The sequence below is a fragment of the Uranotaenia lowii genome, chromosome 2 (genome assembly GCF_029784155.1).
Source record: "Uranotaenia lowii strain MFRU-FL chromosome 2, ASM2978415v1, whole genome shotgun sequence".
Classification (NCBI taxonomy): Eukaryota; Metazoa; Arthropoda; class Insecta; order Diptera; family Culicidae; genus Uranotaenia; species Uranotaenia lowii.
In genome coordinates this window covers 298364957-298392249 of record NC_073692.1, presented here as the reverse complement: position 1 = coordinate 298392249, position 27293 = coordinate 298364957, and the positions used below count along the sequence as shown (strand labels likewise).

The following is a 27293-nucleotide window of genomic DNA, read 5'->3' as shown; positions in this document are numbered from 1 at the left end:
TATAAGAATCATTTCAGCCAATCCGGATACTTCGTTTTAGCTCATCAACAAGTAGAAGTTACATCGAAAGCATAGAACTACTGAAGGAACTATGCTGAGGGATTAACCCCAGTAGAAATCATTAAACACTTTCGCTTATTCGCGACGTCCGCATATTGGCAACATTGTAGCCGATGCTGATGTCAACATTCGTCGCATAGCCAGATGACTTAAGATGAACGAGGCCACCCAGTGAGAACGTAAACAATCATCATCCTACAGGTCGTCGGGAATCGTACCAAAGATAAACACTTGGATTGTTCACAGTCGTGCCCTACTAACCAGAACTAACAAGTTAGCATAAGGCGCAAATGTAATTTAGTCTTAAGTGAGAACTCAAATAAAGCAGAGCATAGCTCTGAAAATTATATTTTTTTGATCTTCTCGAAAGAGAAAGTCTTAACTGGCGCCCGAATAGGGACCAATCTTGTGAAAGTATTTCAAAACTGTTGAAGTACAGAAATCTACTGTTGGAATCGCTACGTAAGAGTATCGCAATCAAACAGTAACATCATAGTTAGAGCCAGTTAATGAAAACCGTTACAAGTGTATCACAGCTGCAGACCTTTTGAACAACCTTCATTTAAAGACAAACAAAATGGCTCAAAACCCATAAGTCGAAGACATTTTGAAAAGGATTGCTATACTAGAAGAAGCAATAAATTTCCCCAAAACAACTCCAGATTACAGTGATCCTCCACTACATTTTACAAAAACTGATAGAAGTCCAGTGAACACAGAGTCTTTCGAAATAAAATCCCGAAGATTTGCCAAGTTTCACCGGAGACCTAAGTGAACTGAATAATTGGGTAAGCGACATAGATAGTTAGGTCAAATTGTACCATAGAACTCCCGCACAAAGCTATGAAGCACAAAATAAATATCATATGGTGTGTAATACGATAAGAGAGAATGTTAGAGGAGAGGCGAATGACGCTCTAGTCGAGGTTTAGACGAAGACGTTTATAGATTTATACGAAATTATGAGCCTAATTTTTTAACAGGGGCTTATTATTATTGTATTGATTTCCAAAATGTAGAGTGTCGTTACTAGACCAAAACATTTTGAGCATAACACAGCTCCTAGGAGTCTAATTCCACTCAGCCCACCAAGACATTTGAAACCTATTCATAGGATTCAATCACAACAACCACAAAATTTCAAACCAATGCAAAGAAATTTCCCGCAACCCCAATTCCAGAAAGCAAACACCACCAAATTTTAAGTACTTCCAAAACTATTCCCAACAACAACCTAGAATACTACAAAGAAACCCATATCGTCACCCACCAGAACCGATGGATGTGGATAGATCTACATATTAGATCAAAACAAGGTAATTATGGGAATAGACCCCAAAATTCTACCCAAAACCCAATGAAAAGGCAAAACAAACAATTATGAAGGACGGACTGAAGACTTTAAAATTGCTACTCCCATGCGCACATTCTATCGCAGCGATCGAAGGTTCAGTCCTTTATGCTAACGCAAGCAAAAGGGAACTGTACTTCGATCGTCCGATGTTTGTTTATGCTGACTACGCGTAAGCTACATGTAGGTCTCCAGGCATAAGAACTGGAAAATAAAATTATTCTTTGTCAGACTCCCAACGTGGTGAGTTCGTATTTAGTTTGTTCGCGTTATCACTCCCGCGCTAGTATATGGACTGGTAAACCAACTGGTTTACCTGGTTGCCAACAATCTCAACCTCAACAGGGGCAGTTTTAGTTTGAAAGAACCTCTTACATCATTCTCTTAAAGAGGAGAGAGGTGTGAAATAAAGTACTCATTTTACTAAAAAAAACTCGAGTTTTATCATCTTTAAAAAAATCATCATAAATTGTAGGCAACCGTCAGTAATCCGAAACTTTTCGGATACTTGGACGATTAAAGACGAGAGCTCAAGCAGTTCATTAAATACGAGATATTCCCGAAAGGTTCATTACATGTCTCAGCTACTCTTAACGTCTCTAAGAAGACACAGCTTAGAACTGCAGAAAAAACCTAAGATAACAACAACTGGAAAAACTAGGAAATAAGAGTTTGTATAGTCCGCTTCAACTGGATAATTAAATCTGAAGAGAAAAATGGCGTTCGGTTGTAGACTGTCTTTCCGACGCAGTCATGGAATCATCATTTCAACTGTCTACCATTTGGATATAGCATAAGCCCAAATAGCTTTTATTGGATGATAACATTCGCTATGAGTGAATTTCCACTTTCAAATTCAGACTTGAACAAATAAATTTGCCAAGCCGATGATTGACTCAGTTTTGGACCAGCTTTGCAGAGCTTATTATTTTCTAACTAAAGACTTGGTGTTTAGATTCCATCATACTTTTTCAGATAGGGATCCCGGGATTACTGCCTTTTCGATACACTCAGGGAACTTTAATTTTAAGCGTTTACCTTTCGGACTCAATTAAGTCCGAATAGTTTCCAGCGAATGATGACAATCACGAAGTTGTTTTTGCATACATTGAAGATATTGTAGTTATCGGTTGTACAATAAAACTTCTGAAGAATCTCTCTCAGGCATCATACTCAACTTTAACCCGATCAAAGTTTAAAAAAAACAGAAATTGAAAATAAAAATCACACCGTCCAAACTTCAACTGCAATCTCCAAATGAACCCTTCTCTCTTACTAGCTAAGTTTGGTTTTTGACGATTCCATCCTCAATACGAAGCCTTAGGAATTAGGTTTTAGTCTATGAAACTTCTTAAAAATACAATTTTTTTCCTATATCACATAGCACTGTTCTTAACTACTGGAAGATGTTAATGAGTAGACTGTTCCAAACGGAATATTGAACATATTTCCTTCCACATCGAAAACAAGCCAACGACTTCTACTACCCGTCCTACTTACTAGCCGGAGTCGGAATGTGTCCTCTAATTTAAACCTCCTACGTGCTAGAGAAGAAACAATTGCTGCTACATTTCCGTTTGTATGGCACATGTTGTTTTAACACCACCATCTTTTATAAAATTTCATTTACGTTCGGATTTAATGCTGTCTAAACCGATTTTCTCGCGGGAAAGATATAAACTTCGATATTCGCTCTTAGATTTATCAGTTGCAAAAAAGATTCGTATAAAATTCATGCACCTACTATTTACAAAATTCGTCGTTCCATGTTTTGGTAAAAATACTTTTTTTTAATTCTTATATTATGTACTTACAAAACAGCCGTCGCAGCTGCCGCCTAGAGGTGGTTCCGACTCCGGCCGTTGAGGACCAAGGGTTTGCTGCCACCACTACTCACCACGGTGCCATTCCCACTCGGCGGATGATGATGATGGTCCCCTATTCCGTTACCGTTTCCCAACAAATCATCGGTACTGAGGACTAACGTTTCGATTTCATCTTGAGCGTCGTTGTCGTCGTCATCCTCAGGGTGATCCGCATAACGACTATGGCCCAACTCATCATCGTCATCGTCGTCATCGTGCCTCAGCATCCCCGAATCCCGGTGGGCAATGTGGGGAGCCTCGTTGAACTCGTCCAGCTCGTCCATGCCTGTTTAGTTCAACAGAAAAAGTATTAATAATTTTCCAATGGTATCAGTAGCAACACGCTTACCGGAATAGTTGGACCCCGTCAATAACAGGTACTGTCCGGCTCGGTTTGGCCACAGGAGACCCATCATTACGCAGTAGGCAAGACAGTCAGCGGAATTCGTGATACCTGAAATGACAAATAAAATCATTGTTGTTTTAATCCTTTTATTAAATAAATATTTCTAGATTAACTCGGTCGGATAGATTGAACCACACGAAGGCTCTTTATTTGAAAAATGTTTGCAGTGATTCCATTCTCTCTGCGTCATCTTCGAAAGCGATATTGTGACGTTTATTAGCCGGCGTCAAAATTGGTTTATAACAAAAGCTTCTTTCGAGGAGATGATGCCACAAAAGAACTGAATAAGCAAGAAATTTATAACTTGCTGTCATGGCTGTCATTTTTTATTTACCCGAGAATCTTTTTTTTTTAATTCAAATTATTCATTATTAAGGCCATTTACTTTTACAAGTTCAATCGGGCCGGGGTCAATTATACAAATTACCGAAGAGTCTACTCGTCGAGATACAGCTTGAAACATTGTGTGATTGAATAGAAAAAAAATGAGAAAGTCATTGCGTAGCTACCAAATGTAAACAAATCGGGTTATCTTCATTAATAAACAAAAAAAAATGAATTCACTAGATTTTTTTTTAAACCAGCTTATAAGCTGGTTTAATTTTAATGTTAAAAGTGCGAAACTACCTTTTGTATTCTTAATCTAGATGTTGGAGTTACCCCAGGCGAAATTATTCTTTTGTTTTGGAAAACGGCGAATCAAGTTCGAATTTTTAGAGCGTTCGAATTTGAAAGCATTTTTGGCAACAGTTTTTTCTCAATCATGGAATTTGCTAATTTCCATAGCTTTATTCTTTTTTTTTAGGTGCTGTGGTACTGTTGTTGGCTGGCTCAGAATCTGCTGTTCCATTGAACGGTGATCCTTTTAAAGAGGTGGCAACTATTTCAAAAGTGGAATGTGGTTCTTCCGAAATATGCAATCAAGATATATGCTTAGCAAATATTTCGGCATCTACCACAAAAAAAAGTATTCAGAAATTACCAGCAGTTCGTCAGCAACCAAGGCGCAATTTAAACCACAGCAAGACCAACGGTACTGTTTCTTCAAATAAATGTTTACTAGATTTTTTTTTATTTTTAAAATATTTTTAGGTGCTTAACTCTCGAAGATCTTTTATCAGAACATACTGTTTACCCGGACGTGATGGTAGAGAAAAAGAATATAGTTAATGGAATCGAGACAACTCTCACAGGTAGTAGAAGAGCCTTCAAACCTCTAACCTGGATCGAGGGTAGGGAATTCTTGGAGCACTACTTCGATGTTAATGACAAGGACGGCGGCGATTGTACAAGACCACCCTTGAAAAACTATGAACTCGACACTCCCCTCAGGGTTGCGGATTTACTGAATGTGTTAAAACACAAAAAAAAAAAAACAATACTCAGCCACATGAGAGGACAAACTGTCATAGAAGATTTTAAATAATCTCAACTTAGACCTTCAATTGAAGTTCTGCCCCTATTACTCAATTTATCGAATCAAAGAAAATGCTTCCATTTTCATGTTTGGCTTTCGAAAATTCTGCTCAGCGTGTATCAAATTGGAATACATCAGCAGGATTTTGGACATATCACGAACATTCGATAGAGTTAAAATCGACAAACTGTTAAAACTTTTGATCGACGTCGAAATTCCACACAAAATTTGCTCTTGGTTGCACAGATATCTGAGCTAGAGTTTTGATCCTGAAAAAACAGAAACTGAAGAAATAAGGATATCAGTAATCGAAGGATTGCCATAAGGGCGTCCGCTCTTTCCGGTGTTATTTAACATCTATGCAATACGTTTACACGGAGAAATAAATTTCAAAAATTGAATAACTGTCATTGCGTCATTTGCATTTGTGTACTTACTGTGCGCTGTTTTTAAATCGTTTTTTCGTCGTGTTTATCGCCATTTTTCTCGGCTCTTTTGTGTCCTGTGAATCTATTTCCAACCGGTGCCGCCGTTTTTAGTGGAAACTTGCTCGATTGGAGCCCCACGTGACGGATCAACAAGGCACAGGCATACTTCAAAAACAGATAGTGAACTGCGAAAAGGACCTTTCACGTTTTCGTGCACGGTCTCCGCAGTAAATTTTCGGAAACAAGTCTCAAATGTCTTCCATCGTTATGGCCTGTGAAAAATGCGCCAAACCCACAAGTGATTCCGACAGCATCACTTGTCAAGGCTTGTGTACTTTGACGTATCACTCGAAGTGCGCTGGGATTCTCACATCACACCTAAATTCCAGGGCGGACAACAAAAATCTACTTTGGATCTGTTGTTGTATGTTGTAATCTTTTAAAAAATGCAGCGTTTCGTCGCACTTTGGCTTGTTACGAATCTCTGATCTGGGGTTTTAAGAAATATCAAGCTTCCTTCTCCTCGCATGTATGCCCGCATTTGGCCTAGCCTATGCTGACACCCCTACAAACAAGCGACGGTGAATCGAACCACCCACTCAAACCTCTTTTGTGGGTACTAAGAAAGTCACCGTTATCGATAGTCACTGTTGCGCATAGGGGGAAAAAATTGGGTCTACCTTGCAAGGTTACAAAATACCGTTATAGCTAAGGACATCGAAGAACTCGTCACAAAATGGGGCTTATTCTGCGACGCGAGTGACGTGACTCACGAAATTTCATATCGTTTTGCTGACTTAAATAGCCTCTCTAGCCACGAAATTTTCGTTCGGATGAGCTGTTATTGGTCTTCAGAACTCATCGATACACATATTTCTTTTCTGGAGCATTTTCTGGAGTGAGGACGAAGAAGTGAAATTTTGTGAGTCACGTCACTCGAGTCGCAGAATAAGCCCCAATGTCTCCAGTGCGAATCCGCCGAGGTTCACCTATTTGTACGAACGGATGTCGACGTAAACACGCTCAGGTTCATTTCATTCAAGGTTGGAGTGGATCCCAAGCTCAAAGACGCCACTCTGGAATTCTGTTTAGACAGTTTGAGGATCTTGGATCAAAAAACCCGTCGACGCCTGCTTTCTTCTGTGACCTCGTTCACTCCATCTTTAACGTACAGGAGTTCTACACCACTGAACTAGTTGTACCACACCAATGATTGCTGAGATTGAAAGTCCATCGTTTTAAGACAACGAGTTTCTCGCGGCCTCAGCATAATGTGCTTGCTACAATTTCATCGGATCGAATCTGTGTTGACAGGGCTCCCCGTATCGCCTCTACAGTAACATTCAAATTAGAGAGCCAATAGCTCGCGTGATGAATTTCTACCAATTGACAGATCTCTACAACGGTAGAATCTTTTGATTCACTCACCATATAAATATGTACTACCAGAATGTCGGGGGTATAAACTAAGAAGAACACCGGTGATGGAGTTTTAATTGCTGTTAAATTCATGGATGATGGTTCCTGGCACGACCTGGATCACGTCATTAGTGACTTTCATATGCCCGGTTTGAAGTTGTGCTCCAACCATGGTAGCTTTTTGTACCCGTATTCCGTGTGCTCTACATTCTCGGCGCCTTTAAACATCATACTAGACTTCCTGAGTACGGAAACCTTGCTTCAATCAACAGAGTTACTAACAAAAACGGCTGTTTGTTGGATATCTGCTTTGCTTGCTATGGGTCTCGTGTTCCGACCATTGATTTGGCTCCTATTCCGTTCTTTAAGGCAGTTCAGCATCATCCAGCTTTACTGGCCTCGCTCGGGGTCACTGGATTATATGCTTCTGTCGAAAAATCAGCGCCTCTATCTCGACTTCAAGAAAGCGCATATTTCGCATAACTTAAATTACGTTATCAACCGCCACGTGCCAAAGCGCACGACTTCCAAGAATTCGCGGATTCCCTGATTTACGGAAGAATTGCGTCGACTGAAGACGGCGAAAAGATGCGTCATTAGATATCAACATAAGCTCAAGTACTCCAAACTAAGGATGTATATCGAAGAATAAACTCCGCTCATAAAAAAGCCAGTAAGCGTTGTTACCAATTATCTTTTCCGAGTATAACGTAATTACAAGTCCAAACCAAAATCGTTCTGCAAGCATGTACATTCACCTCCTACAGGGTGTTCAATCAGTTCGAATACACATTAAAACCACGATAATTTTGAAATCACTCGTCAGAATTTAAAATTTTTTTATCGAATTGATAGACAATGTAAAACTGCTCAAGCACACCAATTATTGTGGAATTTTTTTTACCTTAAACCATTATAACGAGGTTCATGCAATTCTGAAGTCTATTGAATGCGGCACACTCCTCTGTTATGAAAATTTAGTTTCCTATACAAACGAAAATTATTTTGAATGAAGACAAAATAATTTCTAGTATTTGTTTTATCCTTGCAACATGTATGATTCGAAGAATTAATGCAAAAAAGTAAGATTGAGGGGACTGGGAATCTTTTGTTTCAAAAGTACAAAAAAATACCCATGTAAACGTTTTACAAATTTACACTAGCATATTTTTTATGTTTATCTTCTTTATATGATGTTGAACAACTATATCCACCATCATTTTGGTAAGCTTTTAGTTGAAATTCAGTTGGCACGCAACTGTTTTTTCGATATTCAGTACCAAAAACCAAAAACCGAATCTTCAACTCAAACGTCAAATCCGTATTGCTGTACGGGTGCGAAACTTGGTGCACATATGCGGTAACGACGCGAAAACTGCAAGTATTTGTAAACCGCTGCCTGCGGAATATCATCCGCGCTTGGTGGCCTGGCAATTGGATCTCGAATGAGGAACTACATCGCCGGTGTCATCAAAGGGCGCTAGAAATCGAGATTCGGGAACGTAAGTGGAGATGGATTGGGCACACGCTGCGAAGAGATGAAAACGAGATTTGCAGAGAGGCGCTAGATTGGAATCCAGAAGGTCATCGAACAAGAGGCAGACCCAGAAATTCGTGGCGGCGAAGCCTAGCCGCTGAAATCCGAACTGTCGACGAGAATCTTGACTGGGACCAGGTGAAGACGCTGGCTCCGGATCGTCAACAGTGGAGGTCTTTTACCACGGCCCTATGCACCGGAGGATCGGCGCGGGATCATTAAGTAAGTAAGAAACGAAGAAATAAGATTTTGAATGAGACTAGTATAGTAATTCTGTACTCATTTATTGTTCACTACATCAATGATTACGAGAATTAAGCCATAAAGATTACAGTGAGTCATTCATTTTGTTAAAAAAATAAGTAAAATTTTCCTGCACTTATACTTGTGGTGTTAGAAGGCATCACATAAATGAAAACTTTAGGAAAATGGACTTTTCAGCACGACCGATAGTTGGTCTGATAGTAGTACAAAATCACTCTTAAAAAAATATTGGATGTATGTGCTACGCGCACAACAAGAAGATCAAAAGTGTATTCGAACTTATTGAATACCCTGTATGTACACAAAAGTTTTGCTGCTAAATCTCCAACTGACGCCATTTGCACCGATTTTGTTCACGGAAGAACCGGCAACCCGGACTGAGGTACTGTCCAGCATAAAAGCTCCGATCACAGAACAATAGCTCAGGTTCTCGGTCGATACTATTCAGGACCGATCGCTCTCTGTTGTTTGAGATAATCACCACACTAACCCTCAGTATCGTCAAAGTATACTGGGGAAGATCAGTTGGGTTCAGTACCACACCGCGAACACTTATACCTCGAGCTCCGTGCGGAATAAAATTTGTTGTAAACCGTTAATAAAGTGTTTAGTTTTTTGTGCCTAATCGTCGCGAGTTTTTGTACAATGTCCGAAGGAACCACCCGGTCGATTCCGGATACAGATTTTACAGCAGCGTTTGATAAGGTAAACCACGATATCGCCATTGGTAAGCTTGGTCGCTTAGGATTCTGCGGACCTTTACTTGGCTGGTTCCGCAATTATGGTAACACTCTCTCCAGCCAGTTCTCTGCCTCCTCCGGTGTTCCTCAAGGTAGTCACCTAGGACCGATTATCTTCTTAATCTATTTTAACGATGTGCTCTCACTTTTCGACGGCCCGACTTTGTTATGCTAATGATCTTAAACTGTTTGTAACAAACGATTCGCTAGCTGAAAACTAAGCAGAAACCCCCCGATCAACACCTCAGGGTCGGATAAAGCTAACGCGAACAATGCCCAAGAAACGCTTTAACTTCACCCGTCGTAATTTCCCACTTTATTAATCTGCGAACACACTGGTAAAGTTTGTGTTCCCACAACTTGCGGTTCTCAACCTTATCGTAACTCCTACCTAAAAGCAATGCTGCGGTACGGGGTGGTAAAGCTGCTGAATTATCCTCTCTCCCTTTCGTCTTCGGGACGATACCTCGGTATTGACGAACTAGCTGCTTGCTACCACGATGTAACAGTCCTCAAGGTGGCGGATTGACGAGAGAGACTTCCAGCGTCGTTTCAATGCCGTAGGCAGACGGCGTGGGATGGAAGCCTAGAGGATCCACTGGTTCCGGCCTCGGAGCAATTTCCACACTTGACCTTGGGATGTTGGCAAGCTTCATAAAGGTCCTGGGAACATGATGGAGAATTTTCTTGTTGTTATTAGGGTGAATGCCTACGCTGGCTTCGGGTTCGGTTTTTCGCGGTTACCTGGATGTCTCGGTCAGTGCTTAAAACTGTTGACATGCTGTGATGAATGTGAAATAAATTTTTATTCACAGTATCCATTTTACTGTGACATTATTTTCCCCGACTTTTCACAAAGCACTCTCTGACTGATTGTCGATCGAAAGTCACTTCATTTTGAAATCCGTGACTGTGATCTTCTCGAAAATTTCAGTCATCAAACTCGAAAATCAGTGACCAAGTCAGTTGTTTGACAAAAGTTCACTTCGGAGATAATGGCTGAGAAAAATTTGCTGGTGGCTGCTACAGCTAAGAAGCGTAGTGGCGCTAAAAGATGTTTCACCGAGATCGCTGGCAAGTTTGTAATGCGGAAAGGAGAAAAGGCGATTTGTGGGATTGATCCAAAATCCAAATCCACATACATTCAGCAGAAGTACGATGCAGGCAACTTTGTACGACATTTTCGCTTGGTACATGCTGAAAAGGCGGGCGAGAAAGGACTCTTCAAGGACGAGTTTCCAGCACCAAAAAGACGCAGGGTTGCAGCAAAACGGCCGATTGCAATCGACAAACGGCTGTTCCTCGATACCTCCAATAAATTGGTTACGTATCATCAGTTGCCCCTATCATGCTTTACTTGGGAAGCACTGCGACAACTTTTTGACCCCATAGGCACTGCTGTTGGGTGCAAGATGAACGCAGCCAATATTGAAATTCACCTTTAAAATATTGCATCATTTATAATCAGTAAAGACTATCCGAGCTGGGAGAGGCGGGGAAGTTGGGTGTTGAGGGTTGCAATTCAAAAAGATATCTCGTCCCTGATCATTAATATGAAGATAGTCGATATTCAAAGTTGTTCTTTATAGAATGTAAATTGAATAATTGTACAACACAATTAAATTTTAATAGACTTTTTAAACCTTGGTTTTCAAGTTCACAGTTTTTGTAGTTTTATTGAAAAATCAGAATTAACTTTCTTCAAATTCAGGAATACATGTTAATGATTTTGTTATTACCTAACATATGTATACTTTTAAAAAGGATTACTATTGAAATGTCTCAGAGCTTGAAGAAATATACCAACATTCCAGAAAGTTTGATAGTGCTTGACTTAAATTCAAATTTGGGGTTTCGATGTTTTTTTTTTTTTTTTTTTTTTTTTCGTGGCGTTTAAATAGCTCGGGGAGCTGACGCTGGAAATGAAAATTAGAATAGTTTGGAGAAGAAAAATTAAAGTTTAGAGAGGCAGCGTAGAATAGTAAGCGATCTTGAGACGTTGGTTAGACCATCAAGCACTTCATTATATCCATGGAATATGGATAAAATGCAGTTCAAGATAATAAACCAACCCCTCCCGATACCAGTTGGAGGAAGGACATGGGCGGGTTCGAGACTGGCCTCTACATACTCCCCACGCAACTAACTACATTTAATTTTTGTGTTATTAAAGGAATCATTTAAACTTATCTTATATGTTTTTCCTTCCTTCGTCGTCGTCTGTTGAACGTCTGCTCCGTGGCTCCGCCCCAATTCCACTGGTATGTGTGATGGGTTTCGTGATAGTTGTCTCGGGGTTTTTCAGTCATCAGATGACTCCGCATCGTATGCGTATATGAAAATAAAAGAAAGAGAAAAGGAGAGGAAAGAGAAATATAAAGGAAGGAATTAGTTTTTGAATGAATTAATTGAAATGTTATTTCCTGTTTTTCCCTAATTTTTTGCCTTTCATTTTCTAAATTTGCTGTTCTTTAAAACCTTATCACCAAGTGTGGTCAACTTCTCAAACAAACTTTAATACTCAATCTACACGATAGGGGTTCAATTCAAATAAACCGTGTGCTTGTTTTTAAATGGCCGAAATAAATGATCTGAACTATCTACTCATTCTTGCTTATCGAAAGCATATTTTCTATTTTAAACTTCGATTTATGAATTTCAATCCTAATCGAAAAATGTAAAGATCTACCAAAGTTAATAAATAAATAAAAACAAATGTCGAAAGTGTATTACAAACTGAAATATCATATTTGTCAAAACAGCATTCCCGTCCAATGAGCCCCTAGTTCTTGTAAAATGCTTGATTTAAGAATAAGCCAACGAAATTCATAAACCGCAAATGCACACTTTCTAGAGCATTGGGGAGGCGAATACCATTACCTATACCTAACCTAGCAATACTTGAAACATCCTTATTCTATGAAACTAAACTAGCTAACTACCTTACCAAACAGATTATGCCCTATTGAAAAGTATCACTTTATGTCGGCAAAATGTGATATTTTCACTACAAAATTTTCCCATTGTTCAACGGAAGGGAGGGCAAGTGTTTCAACTCCCATTCATCTTATCAAAATGGATCATGAAAAATTGGGACACCATTGAACCTACCGCTAATTTAATTTAAATAAAGGTGTCCAGCACGCCTTCTAATTTGAGTCATATTATGATCCATGCTTGACAAGATGTGTGCAACGACCCTCTCAGGACAATGATAGTAAACCATCATTATCACAAGCATGCACACCGCCGCCGTGACCCATGGGAACCCAGGGTACGGAAATTTGGGGTTTCGATGTTTTATCTCAATTCTTCAAGTTGGAGGAAATTTGCTTGAACAACCTGGGAAATGACCGGAGAGTAAAAATCGATACAAAGAGATTTTGTCTGAGAAAAGAATATAACAATATAAATGATTCTATGAATACACAACGTTTATAAAACAGAATATTCGAATACAAATTACTAGCTCATCTTCATACCGAAACATTCATTCACATATTTTCGAACAGTCATGACTTTGTGAAATGAATGAGTGTGAAGCGAATGGCAAAATAAAGCAAATGTATTCACAGTCATCATAGAGTCAGTCTAGGCCAACCTGATTTTTTTCGCTGTCTTTCTAACTAGATGGGGATGAAAGTTTTTATTTCTCATTCAGATGGTATTGTGATCAACGAATTTGATTTTTTCGAGGACTGGTCTCGGTTTTGACAGACTCACGGATACGGACTCACGGAGTCTTAACAATGGTCTGGACTTTGCCTACAGACCACTTGAATTGAACGTGTTCACCAAAAGTCGATGTGTTGACTTCAGCAATGACGAATCAGAATGAGCTGTCTCAATGCGCATGTTGACCTCTCAGTCGCGTATGGTAGCCCGTGACGTCATCCCTATTTCGCCCCATCATGTTCCACAATTAGCCATCTTTCAGGCCCTAATGACAGCAGCCATCTGTTGGTGAAGTTCCGAAATTCTCTAGTCGTTAGGGTGTGGGTTGGCGTAGTGCTTGAGGTACGCCATCTTGGAGGTCCTACTGGTAGCGGTCCTCTGTAGGTGAAGTTCCGAACTTCTCTGGTAGATGGTTGAGTTGGGTGTGGGTTGTCGTAGTGGTTGAAGCAGGAGGATCCCTAAAGGCAAACCAAAGCACTTTTTTGGAGCTCACACACAAGATTTCGACAGAATCGACAGATCCCTTACCGTTGGTACATGTTTACACCAAAAATGGTCAGGACGACATTGATTTCTTGCAATACCATTTCAATCTATTCGCACAGTGGCGTGCGACATCAACTGCCTGCCTCTGAATCGCAGTAAATGGGCAGTCGTCAGTTTCTCACGAAGACGGCAGCCTTTTTGTGTGGAGTACTTCTTAGGAGATGAGTCCATTGCGTGGGTGGACCACATCAATGATCTGGGCGTAATAATCGACCGTAAGCTGGAGTTCAAAACACATACAAACTACGTCGTCGATAAAGCTTCTAGAAGCCTCGGATTTTTATTTCGAGTGGCCAAGAGCTTTATGGACGTGTACTGCCTGAAAAGCCTGTATTACAGCATAGTTCGATCCATGGTCAAATACGCATTAGCTGTCTGGTGTCCCTATTACCAGAACGGTACCGAGCGGCTCGAAGCTATCCAGCGGCACTTTTTGCGTTATGCCCTCAGACACCTTAACTGGCAAGACCCGTTTCACCTGCCAAGCTAAGAACATCGTCGCCGACCTTCTGAGATCGGTGTTGTGGAAACGTTCAATCCCTTTCCCCAGATCTTCGACTTTGACGTATCGAGGGATGTTTTCCGAAGAAAAGTTATAAGTATATCAAGAAATCGTTGGTTAAATGTAAATTTGGTGAATCTTGAATTTTAAGTCTTCAGACCAAGTATAAGGTCCAAATTATACTTGGTCTGTTGATTGAATAAACAAACTGCTTACTCGTACATTTCGCTGATGATCTAACGATTATCGCTAAAGGAAACTCTCTCAACAATCTAGTAAACAAAATTAAGCCGGCTTAATCGATAGCAAAATAATTTACTCACCCAGCAACAGCTTGTATCGCCACAGTGGATTCACGTTGACCGCAATAATGGCAACAATCGGGAGATAGATGAACCACACCAAACTGGAGGCACCGAAATGCAACAGAAAGTCCAGCTTTTGGGTCGAGTGTTCATACTTCATGGTCGTCCGGAGCTCCCACAGGAACCACAACATCATCGTGGACCTGGGAAAACGAGAAGTGTGATTGTTAACTTAAAATTTCCCTTAGCTTTTAATCGAAGATCATTTACCTGCACGCCAAAACAAGCCACCCGGGCCACGTCTGATATTCATCGATATCCGAGATGATATCAACCTCAGTCTAGAATGGAAGAAAAAATGTCAAACTATACTGTGGGGAATATCACCAGATATCTCCTACTCTGTTCCAAATGTACAGCAACACGTGGATTGCACAATATGGTACCCATATCACCATCAGCAAGATCCAACTGCTGACGGATATTTGTAGCCGGGTCACTGCCCATCCTTTCGCCAATAGCAAAAGTATCAACATGAACGATGTCTGCAAAATACAATTCAACAAATTAGAACGAAAATTATGCTCCATCTATGTATTGACACATACTCTACTGAAGATGTCGAAAATATCGCCAGTGATCGCCAACCGCTCGTTGCCGACCCCATTGATCGCGTATCGAACTGTGTGCGTCAGCAACAGGCACACGCTTATGAACTCCAGCAGCAAACTGACGGTGAACAGTCGCGTTACCGGATGTTTTTGCAGTCGGACCGCGTACACTTGCAGCGGCACCATCACCAGATAGACCACGAAGAATATCAGATACATCTCCAGCGTGTTCTGCCGATCGAAGGAAAAGTGAAACAGCAGCGGATTGAAGAACGATACGCTCTGCCGATTCGGGTTCCCATTGACGAGCTGGATGTCGAAGTCCAGTTCCGGTGGTTCCGCGTGATACTTCTGGTAGTCGTAGTAGTGCCACTGGCAGGTCGTAACATTTTGATAACAGGACACCAGGGACACGTACCAGAATCTGGAAAATGGGGAAAAAATTTGAATGTATAATAAACTCATTTTTTTTAAACGTGTGTTATATAGGATCTCAGTGAAACTTCATGTTTTCTTTGAAGAGATCTAAATCCTACTTAAGACCAAAGCGTACATCTTTCAAGGATATAATGGCTAGCATCTTACTTATGCTAACACCACCAGCCCACAGAAAGAATACTATGTATGCAGTGACCGAAACTCGATCTCATGACCAGCTTAGAAAACTGAAACGCTTTCCTCTAGGCCACGGTCGGCTGCACGATATTTGACGTTACAAAGCTAAAAGAAATTATTTGAAATTTGAACAAACTATTTTCATTTGAAGAATCTACATTTTGTCTAGACACGTGCGGTACTAATCTATTATACTTCTCGTTAATCAATTTTATCTAAAAAAAACAGCAGTTATTGATTTGTTAAACGTACTAATGCTTCTATCGCACGCCATATGGACTTTCACCGTAAATATGCCACGTCAAAGTAATCGAACTTCAGAGCAACTTTAAGAACTTTAAACATTCGACTTGCCCTTCTCGAGACTGTAGAATAGCTTTAAAAACACAACCAATGGCTATGGCGGAAATGCAGCTGGATCAAGCTCTGTTCAGTGGGGCAATTCTGCTACTATGCAATACAGCAGAGGCAAATTTTGCAGCCCGCGCCGGTGCACAGTGGTTTAAAACTCGAAAAACGTGATCATGGGCTTTTTGATGCCTTAGATGTCAAAATAGCTTAATGACATGTTCTACAATGTTTTATTATTTTTGATTGCTCATATTTTGCCATCATTTTTTTCTGATCGATCCACTTAAAAGTGAGATAATTTTTTTTATTTTTTTAGTTTGTCATCCAATCAAAATGATGTCTTTATGAAACTTGTAGACAATATAAAAAAAAAAACTTTGTAAAACATTTTAAAGCTCTATCTTTTAAAACAACAGATTTATAGACATTTTTCTAAAAACTAACCTCAAAAAATGAAATTTTCGTTTAACTTTTTTCAGAGCGATTTTCGAGTCTTACTTTCTATGAGAGAGTTGTAACAATTGTAAAAGTAGACAACTTCATTGAAGGTGTCAAGTTTCTATCTTGACGTTAAATGGTACTTTTTGTGTAATTACGTTTTAAAAAAGCCTATTTTCAGTGTTCCATATCTCTAAAAGTTGCAAACTTATGAAAACAAAATTATATGCATTTGAAAGACACATTCTTCAGCTTCAATGACCATATAAATTCATTTGTATGTATTAGGTTTTACTACTAAAATCATTTATCTGAAAGACGGTAGTTTTGAAGTTTTTGTTAAGCCTATTGGGAGGTGTGTCGTAGACCGGATTTAAAATAAAATACGTCTGACTTGTAGACAATAAGAATGGAAAAGTGATTTTATTTAACAGCTAAGTTTACAGACTGCTATGATGAGTCGTCGTCTTCTTTGCTTCCAATACTCCTCCTCGACGAATAAATCTTGGCAGCTTCACGGAACCTTGCAAGTTTCACCCGTTGTAGCGGCTTGGTCATCATGTCAGCAACCATCGCATCCGTTGATAGATAACTTGGACTGATGACTCCTTCTTCTTTGAGTTGACGAGCGTAGTGATACCTGGTGTCAACGTGCTTGGAACGTTTAGTGCTGGCACCAGATTCAAGTTGCTTGATGGCACTTTGATTATCTTCGTTCACGATCACCGGTAGCTTGATGGGTATTTGGAAATTTCCTAACAGCCGCAAAATCCAGTTCAGCTCCTTGCAAGCATCCGAAATGGCAACGTACTCTGCTTCTGAACTACTAAGAGTAACGCAATCTTGTTTTCTTGAACACCATGCAATCATACCACCGGAGAATCGGAATAGATATCCAGTAGTAGACTTTCGATCTTTGCTGTCACCGGCCCAATCAGCATCCACGAAAACTTCAAGTGGCGTTGAATCGATACCAAGGACCAGTTCATGATCGATTGTTTCCTTCAGGTAACGAAGTATTCGTTTCGCTTCATTCCAGTCAGACGGGGTGGGGCAACTTGTCTTCCTTCCTAAAATCGATACCGCAGCTGCAATATCGGGACGAGTGTTCACAGCCACGTACAGCAACCCTCCAATCAGACTGGCAAACAGTTTGTTGTTCGGCAGTACATTCTCCTCCTTTGCTTGTAAGTGGCCTGGATCCATGGGAATCTTGGAACCTTTCGCGTCTTCCAAACCAAATCTTGACAAAAGTTTCTGAATGTAGCCCTTCTGACCCAGCGAAATGTGGTTTTCGCCGCGATTTACTTGGATGCCCAGGAAAAATTTGATGTCCCCGAGCGAAATTACGTTGAAATGACGGTCCAATCCTTCGATGATAGATTTGTAGTCCTCTTCGCATTCACAGGCTATCACAAAATCATCGACATAAAGAGCAATGTAAGCAATCTTACCCTTGAAGTGCTTCACATATAAGCAGCAATCGTTGGTTGACGGCTTGAATCCCATTGTCTTCAGCACACCGTCGAGCTTTTGATTCCATATACGGGCTGCTTGTTTAAGACCGTATAAACCTTTCCGCAAACGGCATACTAATCCCGGATCCGCAGATAATCCCGGAGGCAAACGCATATACACCGTTTCTTCCAAGTCGCCATTCAAATAGGCTATCTTGATGTCAGCATGCTTGATTAACATTTTCTTTTGATGGGCCACAGAGAGAAGTGTTCGGAAAGTGACTTGCTTGACCACCGGCGCAAACACCTCATCGTAATCGACACCATACTTTTGTGAAAAACCTTGGGCGACTAGGCGCGCCTTGTGCCGGATAACTGCTCCATTTTCGTCCACTTTCTTTTTGAAAATCCAGCGGCACCCGATAGTTTTCTTTCCGGCTGGCAGCTTAGTTAACTCCCAAACCTTGTTTTCGTCCATCGACTCCAGCTCTTCCAGCATGGCCTTTTTCCACAATTCGACGTCTGAACTTGCCACTGCTTCTTGGTATGTGCGTGGCTCATCCGATTTCTGTTGCACCAGCGTGCAACAACCGTAACGGTCGGGTGGAATGCCCTTCGTCGACCGCTGCGAACGCCTCAAAGGTTCAGCTTCCGATGGACATTTTTCTGGCTCCTCCTCAATCGAACACTCTTTCTGCAACGTTTGCACCTCGATGTCGGAAATAGGATCCTCGTACAGGCTGGTATCAGAGTAACCCTCGAAATCGTCACTCAGATTCTCTCCGTTGGAATTCCGCCGAATAACTTTGTGCTGCTCTTCCTGTTCCAGCATGGGAGCCTGAGTCTGTTCAACAGTCGTTGGTAAGTAAAACAGACCTTCATCACAACTGCCTTCGTCCTTTGAGTTCACGTTATCTTCTGGATCAGCTTGTAAAAAACGTGCATCACGACTGATGGTAACCTTTTTCGTCCTTTCATCCACGAATCGCCATGCCTTGTGCTGAAGAGAGTATCCAACAAATGTGAGTTTGACCGACTTGGCTTCCAATTTCGACCTCTTGGCATCAGGAACGAAAACGTAAGCTCGAGATCCAAAAACACGCATCATCTCCATGTCCGGCTTGACACCATGCCAAATTTCAAACGGTGTTTTGGGAACTGCCTTAGATGGTAGCATGTTTTGCAAAAAACACGCCGTGTTGACTGCTTCGCCCCAATAGCGGTGATCCATTTTCGCTTCCAGCAACATGCAGCGGGCCATCTCCATTAACGATCGGTTTTTCCTTTCTGCTGCCCCGTTTTGCTGTGGGGAGTAGCTCGCAGTGAATTGTTGTCGAACACCTTCACTCTTCAGATATTTCACCAATTCTGCAGCCTGGTACTCGCCACCTTGGTCTGACCTTAATATCTTTGGCGGCCGGCCAAACTGGGTCTTCATCCGCTTAACAAAATCTTCGATAACTTCCGCTGTGTCTGATTTTCTTCGTAATAAGTAGACCGTCGTATACCGGCTGTAGTCGTCTATTAGTGTTAAGAAATAAAGACGACCACCCGGAGTAACTGTTCGCATCGGCCCACAGAGATCGCTGTGAACCAAATCCAACACCGCTGTCGATTTCCGTTGAGAATCTTTGGGAAAAGGTAGACGTGCAAATTTCCCCTGTAGGCACGCTTCGCACGATATCTCCGCTTTGCACTTCCGAATCGTGATTCCAGTTGCCAACTTTTTCGACTCGATCTCTTGGACGGCTTGCAAATCTCGATGTCCCAGTTTTCGGTGCCAGTCATGAATGCAATCCTTTTCACGACAGTCAGCCTGCACCAAATTCGCCGACTCGGCCACACGTAAATGATAGAGGCCTTTCTTCCATGTAGCTACCGCAGCAATCCGATTTCCGCTCATGACGTAACACCCTTTTGAATTGAATGTCACCGTTGCACCTTTCTCAACCAGCTTTCCGACTGACACAAGGTTCAAGTCCAAATCCGGGATATAGAGGACATTGTTCAACACGATTGTCTTCGGTGTAACATCTTCGCCATAGCATGAAATCCGGCAACTTCCAATGCCTTTAACTTGAGCCTTCTTCCCATCCGCAACCGTCACAAATCTCGTGGTATTCGATTGTGGTTTGTCGAGCGATATAAAATTCTTCCGATCAGCACACATGTGGGAACTGGCTCCTGAATCCACGATCCAGCTTACTTTGGAGTCTTCCCACGTACCGAAAACAAACTGCTCGTCAGAGTAAGCAGATCTCACCTTCGCTTGATGCCTAGCAACCGACCTCGAACTTGTGTTTGGTTGCCTTGGAGAATTTTCTTGATTGACCTTTCGCCATTTTTCACAGTAACACTTTTTGTGGCCAGCATTACCGCAAAGATGACAAATGATGACTTGTTTCTGCTTCCCGTCCACTTTCAACACCGCCATGTCTGCCGGAACTGTAGCCTTCTGCTTCTGAACTTCATTGACAATTTTATCCTTCACGACTGCCAAAGTAAGTTCATCATCCGTCCGGTTTTCAAGGGTTGTAGTGAGGGCATCAAATGTACTTGGTAAACTTCGAAAAACCAGTACCACTTGCAAGTCATCGTCCAGCTTCGTCCCTGCGTTGGCCAGTTTCTCGAACAGATTCTCGAACTCCACCAAATGGGCCTCAATATCGTCACCGTCATGGTACCTCAGGTCACAGATCCGCTTCAATAACTGCACTTTGGAGGATAGCGACTTTTTCTCGTGCTGTTTCGCTAAGTTGGACCAAACTTCCTTCGCCGTTCTCGTGTTCCGGATGTACGAATGTTGACTCCGACTCAGCAACAAGCCAACCGTCGCTCGCGCTCGCTGATCACCATCGTCCCAGGCAGCCACCGCAGTCACGTTGCTTCCATCAGCAGCCTCTTCCGGCCTGGTTCCGGGACAGATATACTTCCACAGTCCCTCTCGAATAAGCAGGAACTCAACTTCAAGCTTCCACGAATCGTAATTTTCGTTGGTTAGCTTGACGATACCATTCTTTTCCATTTTAGTCTGGGCCCACAACCTATTGGGAGGTGTGTCGTAGACCGGATTTAAAATAAAATACGTCTGACTTGTAGACAATAAGAATGGAAAAGTGATTTTATTTAACAGCTAAGTTTACAGACTGCTATGATGAGTCGTCGTCTTCTTTGCTTCCAATAAAGCCATCCTGGCAATCTCTTGCTATTTAGCAAAAGGAAGGATGAAATCTTCTTTTTCTTCTATTCCTACCGTTGAGAAGTGCAGACGAAAGTTTTAAATTTGTTAAGATTGAAGAGTGAGCCCTGCCTAGAAGCGCTAGTTCCATTATATTTAGTAAATCATTTATCTGAAAGAAGGTAGTTTTGAAGTAATGGGCATTTTACGTATTTTTTCAACACACATATTTACAAATGTTGCCGCTTTAACACGAAAGTGGCATAGTTGGATGATTTTGTAACCTTTAATTTTCATGGCCTTCTTTACAGTATTTTCTTTATTTATGTAGACAAAGTTTCATGAAGACATCATTTTGATTGGATGACAAACTAAAAAAATAAAAAAAATATCTCACTTTTAAGTGGATCGATCAGAAAAAAAAAATGATGGCAAAATATGAGCAATCAAAAATAATGAAACATTGTAGAACATGTCATTAAGCAATTTTGACATCTAAGGCATCAAAAGGCCCATGATCACGTTTTTCGAGTTTTAAACCACTGTGCGGTGGCATGAATGAATTATTTGTGATTTGTTAGCGAAATGCGAGTTATGGCAAAAACAACTTTTGGACTGCGGTTTTAAAACGATATTTTTTGTTGGTATACTTTGTATGTATACTTTGTTTGTACCTATAGATTTTTTTGTCAATTCTGCTGGGAAAACAAGTTGCTTATTTTTCTTCTGCAGGTCAAGTCTTTCAAATTCAGATTTGGATTATGTAACTAGACAGCTGCTACACTCAGTGGGTGGGGAACATGGGAAAAGAAATTATGATGGAACTCAGGATCGTATGCTTTTCAACCCAAGACACTTTCCTCCGGAGAACTCATAAAAGGGAAATCCAAAAGGAACCAAGCTAGACAGGGACGTACCGGGTGGTACTTCGCATGCTATCAACCGGGTCAAAATATTTAATGCAACCAAGATAAAGCGGAGCTAGCAATTCCCAACCTGGACCGTTTAAGAGTGAAGTTTTGGGGGGCTTTCAGCCAATAACGTTACCGAGCAAATGGTGTAAAGGAATCAAAAATTATCTCATAATACAGAAATCCTCATACGTTGGGTTTTACATAATTTGTGGGGGTTTATTTATAAACTTGGTTTCCCTAAATGTGTTTCTTCACAATAACGTCACACGGTATACTTGCGGTTTTTTTAGGCACATTTTGGCCGGCCGATTGAAGTTTCTTCTTCCGCTGAACCCTTTTGCGTACGGTTGATGTTGGCCGAAATTTTATGGAGCAGGGCTGGACGGCTGGTTGTTTCAGCACCGCCCAGGGTATCACAGGCTCTTTACCGGCGTCCCGGAAGAGCCCACGATCCTCTGCAGGATGTCACCACCGTAGTTTGGTTATTCACCACGAGGGGACGTGCTGATGTGTTTGTCAGTCGGATTTTGGCTTTCCGACCGCTCCTTTCTGCCCGTTTAGTTTTTCTGCTGCGCCGTGCTGTTAAGCAAATGGGATAGAAACACAAAAAGGCCCTCTTGGACCTGCCAAATGGGTTTTAACATATATCTGTGACGGATTTCAATTTACACGTGGTTGACATTTTTGTTTGTTTCTTTTTAGACAAATTACCTTTTTAATGTTGTGTTTCGTCGACTGCGGTTTTACACTGTATGTGGTTTTTGTATTGTAAACCACTTTTATCTATTTAAGTAATATACATTTAATTAAGTTTTAACATTTTTACACTACATCATAGCTTCTACTAACCGTACTATTTCTTTTTTAACTTTTAGTTTATAAGGTAACTAGGTTTTTAACTAATGTAAGCCACTGTAATCCTTGCTGCGGTTTTACTTGGCTACTTTTTTCTGTAATGATAGGAAAACTTTTTAAACATTTACACCACAATGTTTTACAAATTTTACGCACTAATAATGACGCGCACTTCCGTTCTCTGAAACGGTCACAGGCAGAAAGAACTAGCCCCGCATGTACGAAAAACTACGTTACAATTGACCGACACACATACGAAGGAGAATGTAATTTTTACGCGGGTGTGTTCGCTCTCCGGGTGATCACACTTCCCCGGCATGAACCCTGCCTAAACCCGACGCCCATGGATCTCCCTCAGAGAAAAGTGCCTGCATTTAGGCGTTTAGGAAAGAGGAATTGGGTCTACTGTGGTATTACTCTCAACGGAGTACAGGAGTGGTAGGATTTTGTGGCGGAGTCACATAAAAAGCAGTAACAAACGGTTACATTACCCCATCGTCCCTTTTCAAAATGAATGTATATACATTCATTTTGTTTCGAGAGAGATGAATGCGACGTTGTACCTATCTTTTAATTTGATTGAACCAAATAAAGATTAAATCTTTGAACTTTTTTTTTTAAATCACACTTCGCGTGTTTTCAAGTCAGCGTGTGACAGAAACAGCTGGGATTTTTAGCTCAGTGTATATTTTTGACGGTCACTCACGGGAAACGTCACTTGCAAAATCGTATGTACTTCCGAAGAAGAATACAAGAAGAATTTAATCAAAACAACAAGTAGGTGGAAATGTTGAAATGAAGGTAAAATTTAAATATTGAACTCGCTAAATTTGAAATACTCAGAGCCCGGCTACCTTTTACTCAGACGTCGCCACATATATGAAGCAGCCGACGGCTGATCCTAACGAACTCAGAAATCAGCGGAAAAATTACTCAGACGTCAGAAAATTCGGCACTCAGAGAACTCGAGTGCTTGAAGGCGACAACTGAGTAAATGTTGATCATTTTGTGCGAGGCGGTCGGACTTGGTTGCAAAAAATAAAGAAAATACATGGTGAATATTAATTTTAAAGTTAATTTCTAGCTATTAATCCGATATTATTTTTATTACAGGATTCTGTGATGATGGTCCGAATAAATTTTCCATTACTTAATCTTGTACGGCATAATGGGTCCCAGACCGAGAGACGAAACCCGACGGGCGAAAAAAAAACAATAAGTTTATGGATTTTTTTTTAAATAAATGGGTATGCACAAAATCTGGACTTTTGTTATTCATTAAATCAATAAATCCATCATTTGTCTAAGAAATAACACAGGTTTTAACTATTCTAGCATGAAAAAAGCGGCCAAAAACCGCTTCAGAATCTTCGCGCATTCTGAGTAACCATGACTCAGTTGTCGCGAAAAGGGCTGTTAGTCAGTTCTGAGTAAAAGCCGTTTAGTCAGAACTGAGTAGGTGCGGTTTTGGCGACAACTGAGTATCCGTCACTCTGAACTGAGTAGCTGAAAGTTAGCGAGAAAGCTTTCGATGTAAACAAACTGATGGTGGCTGTTGATCCTCAAGGTAAGTCCTAATTTTCACAAAATAAGTTCCCATTAAGCGCTATGAATGCAGATTTTAGTTGATTAATTGCGTTTTTCTATCTCTTTTCAGTTCCGGCTAAAACTGCGGTGGAAAAATATCTGGAAAAGGTGGAAAACTTCAAAAATCTTCAGGTAAGGCTCAGTTGTTTGGTGGTTTTTGTTTTGCTACGTTCTGCAACACATCCGAAAAATGTTTGCATTAGTATAGCCAGGAGTCTTAATGTGTTTCTTTGTCGTTTCAGCTCTTCGCATCAACAACTCACCGAGGCCGGGATGGAAGGAAATCAACAAAGAACACGATTACAGGTGAGTTTAAGTATCGTTGCAAATCAAGAGTGGTAACTTTTGGTGTTTTTTTGTTTTGTTTTGTTTTTCTTTTCAGGTACCTGGTTTTAAGTCTGCTGCAGAGAAGACACCAATCGATTTTCCAGAGGCGTCTGCCAATTCGTACGAGCTGGTTCCTAGCCTTGCCAGGACCGTACAAGGGAGATAACACGGACCGAGTTTGGCATTGTATTTGCCGATGGCTGACGATTGACGGAAATTCCTCTTGAAGACCTTCTGGCCTACATCATAAACTGGAGCTGGAGTTTTATAACGAAGATTGTAAGTTCTTGCATTTTTTTCATAATTTTTCTTTATGTTTTTAGAAACGATGTCACGAATAAATTGATTCGTTTGGAGATGCTGCGTTTGCCTATCAATATCCGAAATTCCACAAACATCCCTATCAACACGATGTTCCTCTCCTGAATCGACAATTTCGTGCCCGAATATTGTCTTATATGGAGAAAAACCTGTGGCACTGTGAGGCGTACTGTTCAAAGCATGTTCGATTTCGGATACACGCGTATCCCAACGTGTCTGATCAGACCTCGCGTAGGTCCTGATGCACGCGTTTATTGTTCGGTTAAGCCTTTCTACCGGGTTAGATTGGCTATGGTATCGCGAATTGGTCCAATGACGAACTTTGAACCGGTCGAGGAAAGCTTTAAAATCCTTCGAAAGAAATGTCGATGCGTTATCGGAAATAATGCACTCTGGTGTGGAATAACGCCTGAACCAGTTTTCCTCGAGTAATTTACACACGAGTGTGGTAGAAATTTTCTTAACAGGGAATAAGAGGCAGAATTTTGAGAAAATATCCATCACAACCAAGAGGTGCAAGTTTCCTTGTTTACTCCTGGGGAGTGATTGGATGAAGTCTAGTCCTATAATTTGGAACGGTTTCGTGGCAATCCTTTGGTTGCCCATCGGAGGATGTTGCGATCTATTAGAGGGCTTGCACTCTTTACATACGGTGCATTTTTGGATGTGGGATCGAATGTGTCTTGCCATTTTCGGCCAATAATAAAGTTTTTTAATCTTCGCGAGTGTTTTTTCGAAACCTAGATGTAACGAGTCGTCGTGATTTTCTATCAAAATTTGTTCTTGAAGATCTGGTGGGACACAAACTTTCCAGGCGAATTGGTAATCTGTGTTTGGTTCGTGGGAGGACAAAAATTTCTTCAGGATACCGTTCTCAACTCTAAAGTCCTTATTATTTTCAGGATCTTGATTAACTTTTGCAACCGTGGCGAGATACCAGTTTGACTGACCAGGGGAGACCTTCAGCTCTTCAACTGCTCTCGATAACGCGTCCGGCACGATGTTGTCGGAACCACGTCGGTGTTTGATATCGAAATCGTATCGTTGTAACTCGATACTCCAGCGGCACAGTCTGGACGAGGTTCGCCAGCTGCTTCGCAGTATGTATGTAAGAGCTGAGGCGTCGGTGTAAATAGTGAATTTTGAACCTTCCACATAGCAACGGAATTTTTCCACTGATTTGAGGACCGCCAGTGCTTCCTTCTCGGTGGCACAATACCGTTGTTGGGTTGTACCCAACTTCTGCGAGAAGTAAGCGACGGGTTTTTCAACGTCGTCATGGAACTGGGTAAGTACTCCAGCTATGGCGAGATCGCTTGCGTCGCAGTGAATGCAAAAAGGCCTGCTGAAGTCAGGGTTTGCTAAGATAGGTGTGCTGATCAACAGTTCCTTTATTTTAACAAACGCTGCTTCAGCTAGGTCGCTCCATTTAACGGCTTTCGGCTTGCCTCTGAGAAGGTCCGTTAGGGGCTGTACAACTGCACTGAAGTTCTCAATGAATCTTCGGTAGTAGTTGCACATCCCTAAGAACCTTCTCACGGCACGGAGTGAGGTTGGTCTCTCGTAATTGACTATAGAGTCCACACGTTCAGGGTTGGGTCGTAGTCCCTGTTGGCTCAAGATATATCCCAAGTAACCTACTTCAGCTACACAAAATTTTGATTTCGATATGTTAATCGATAGATTCGCCATGCTTAGTCTGGATGCAACTTCACGAAGACGGGCTAGATGATCCTCGAATGTGTCGCTTACCACGATGATGTCATCGAGGTAAACGAACACGAAAGGTTCTAGCTCGCCTCCGCCAAGTATGCGATCCATCAACCGAGCTAAAGTAGCTGGGCTGTTCACGAGTCCGTAAGGCATCCTTCGAAACTGAAAGAACCCACGGCCTAACACTGAGAAGGCAGTGTACTTTTTTGATTTAGGATGAAGGGGGACTTGAAGGAAAGCCTTGGATAAATCGATGGTGGATATGTACTTGGATGGACCGAGGCGACTGAGAATCCTGTCGGCGTGTGGGAGTGGATAAGAGTCTCTGACGGTCAGTTCATTGAGCTTACGGGCATCAATACAAAGCCGTACCGTTCCGTCCGCTTTGTCAACGGGCACTAATCTCAACGA

The 27293-nt window shown here is 41.3% G+C and overlaps 1 protein-coding gene and 1 long non-coding RNA gene across 4 annotated transcripts in view; both read right to left on the bottom strand.

Moving 5' to 3' along the window:
- Window positions 1-27293, bottom strand: part of LOC129748102 (uncharacterized) — a 73295-nt gene that overhangs the window by 40527 nt on the left and 5475 nt on the right. For 2 of the 3 annotated variants that reach the window (XM_055742582.1, XM_055742581.1), the window contains exons 2-7: window positions 15124-15550; window positions 14917-15060; window positions 14786-14856; window positions 14534-14718; window positions 3626-3730; window positions 3226-3562 (exon numbers count right to left, since the gene is read on the bottom strand). In XM_055742582.1, coding sequence (XP_055598557.1) covers window positions 3249-3562; window positions 3626-3730; window positions 14534-14718; window positions 14786-14856; window positions 14917-15060; window positions 15124-15550 — 1246 coding nt within the window. In that variant the 3' untranslated portion in view covers window positions 3226-3248. Of the gene's footprint in view, window positions 1-2712; window positions 3563-3625; window positions 3731-14533; window positions 14719-14785; window positions 14857-14916; window positions 15061-15123; window positions 15551-27293 lie in introns of those variants that run through there. The other variant, XM_055742579.1, reaches the window with a different exon arrangement.
- Window positions 22293-23106, bottom strand: LOC129748104 (uncharacterized). The gene is made up of 3 exons (XR_008737648.1): window positions 22929-23106; window positions 22791-22862; window positions 22293-22702 (listed from the first exon to the last, which is right to left on the bottom strand). It is a non-coding gene; the product is annotated as an uncharacterized LOC129748104 (long non-coding RNA).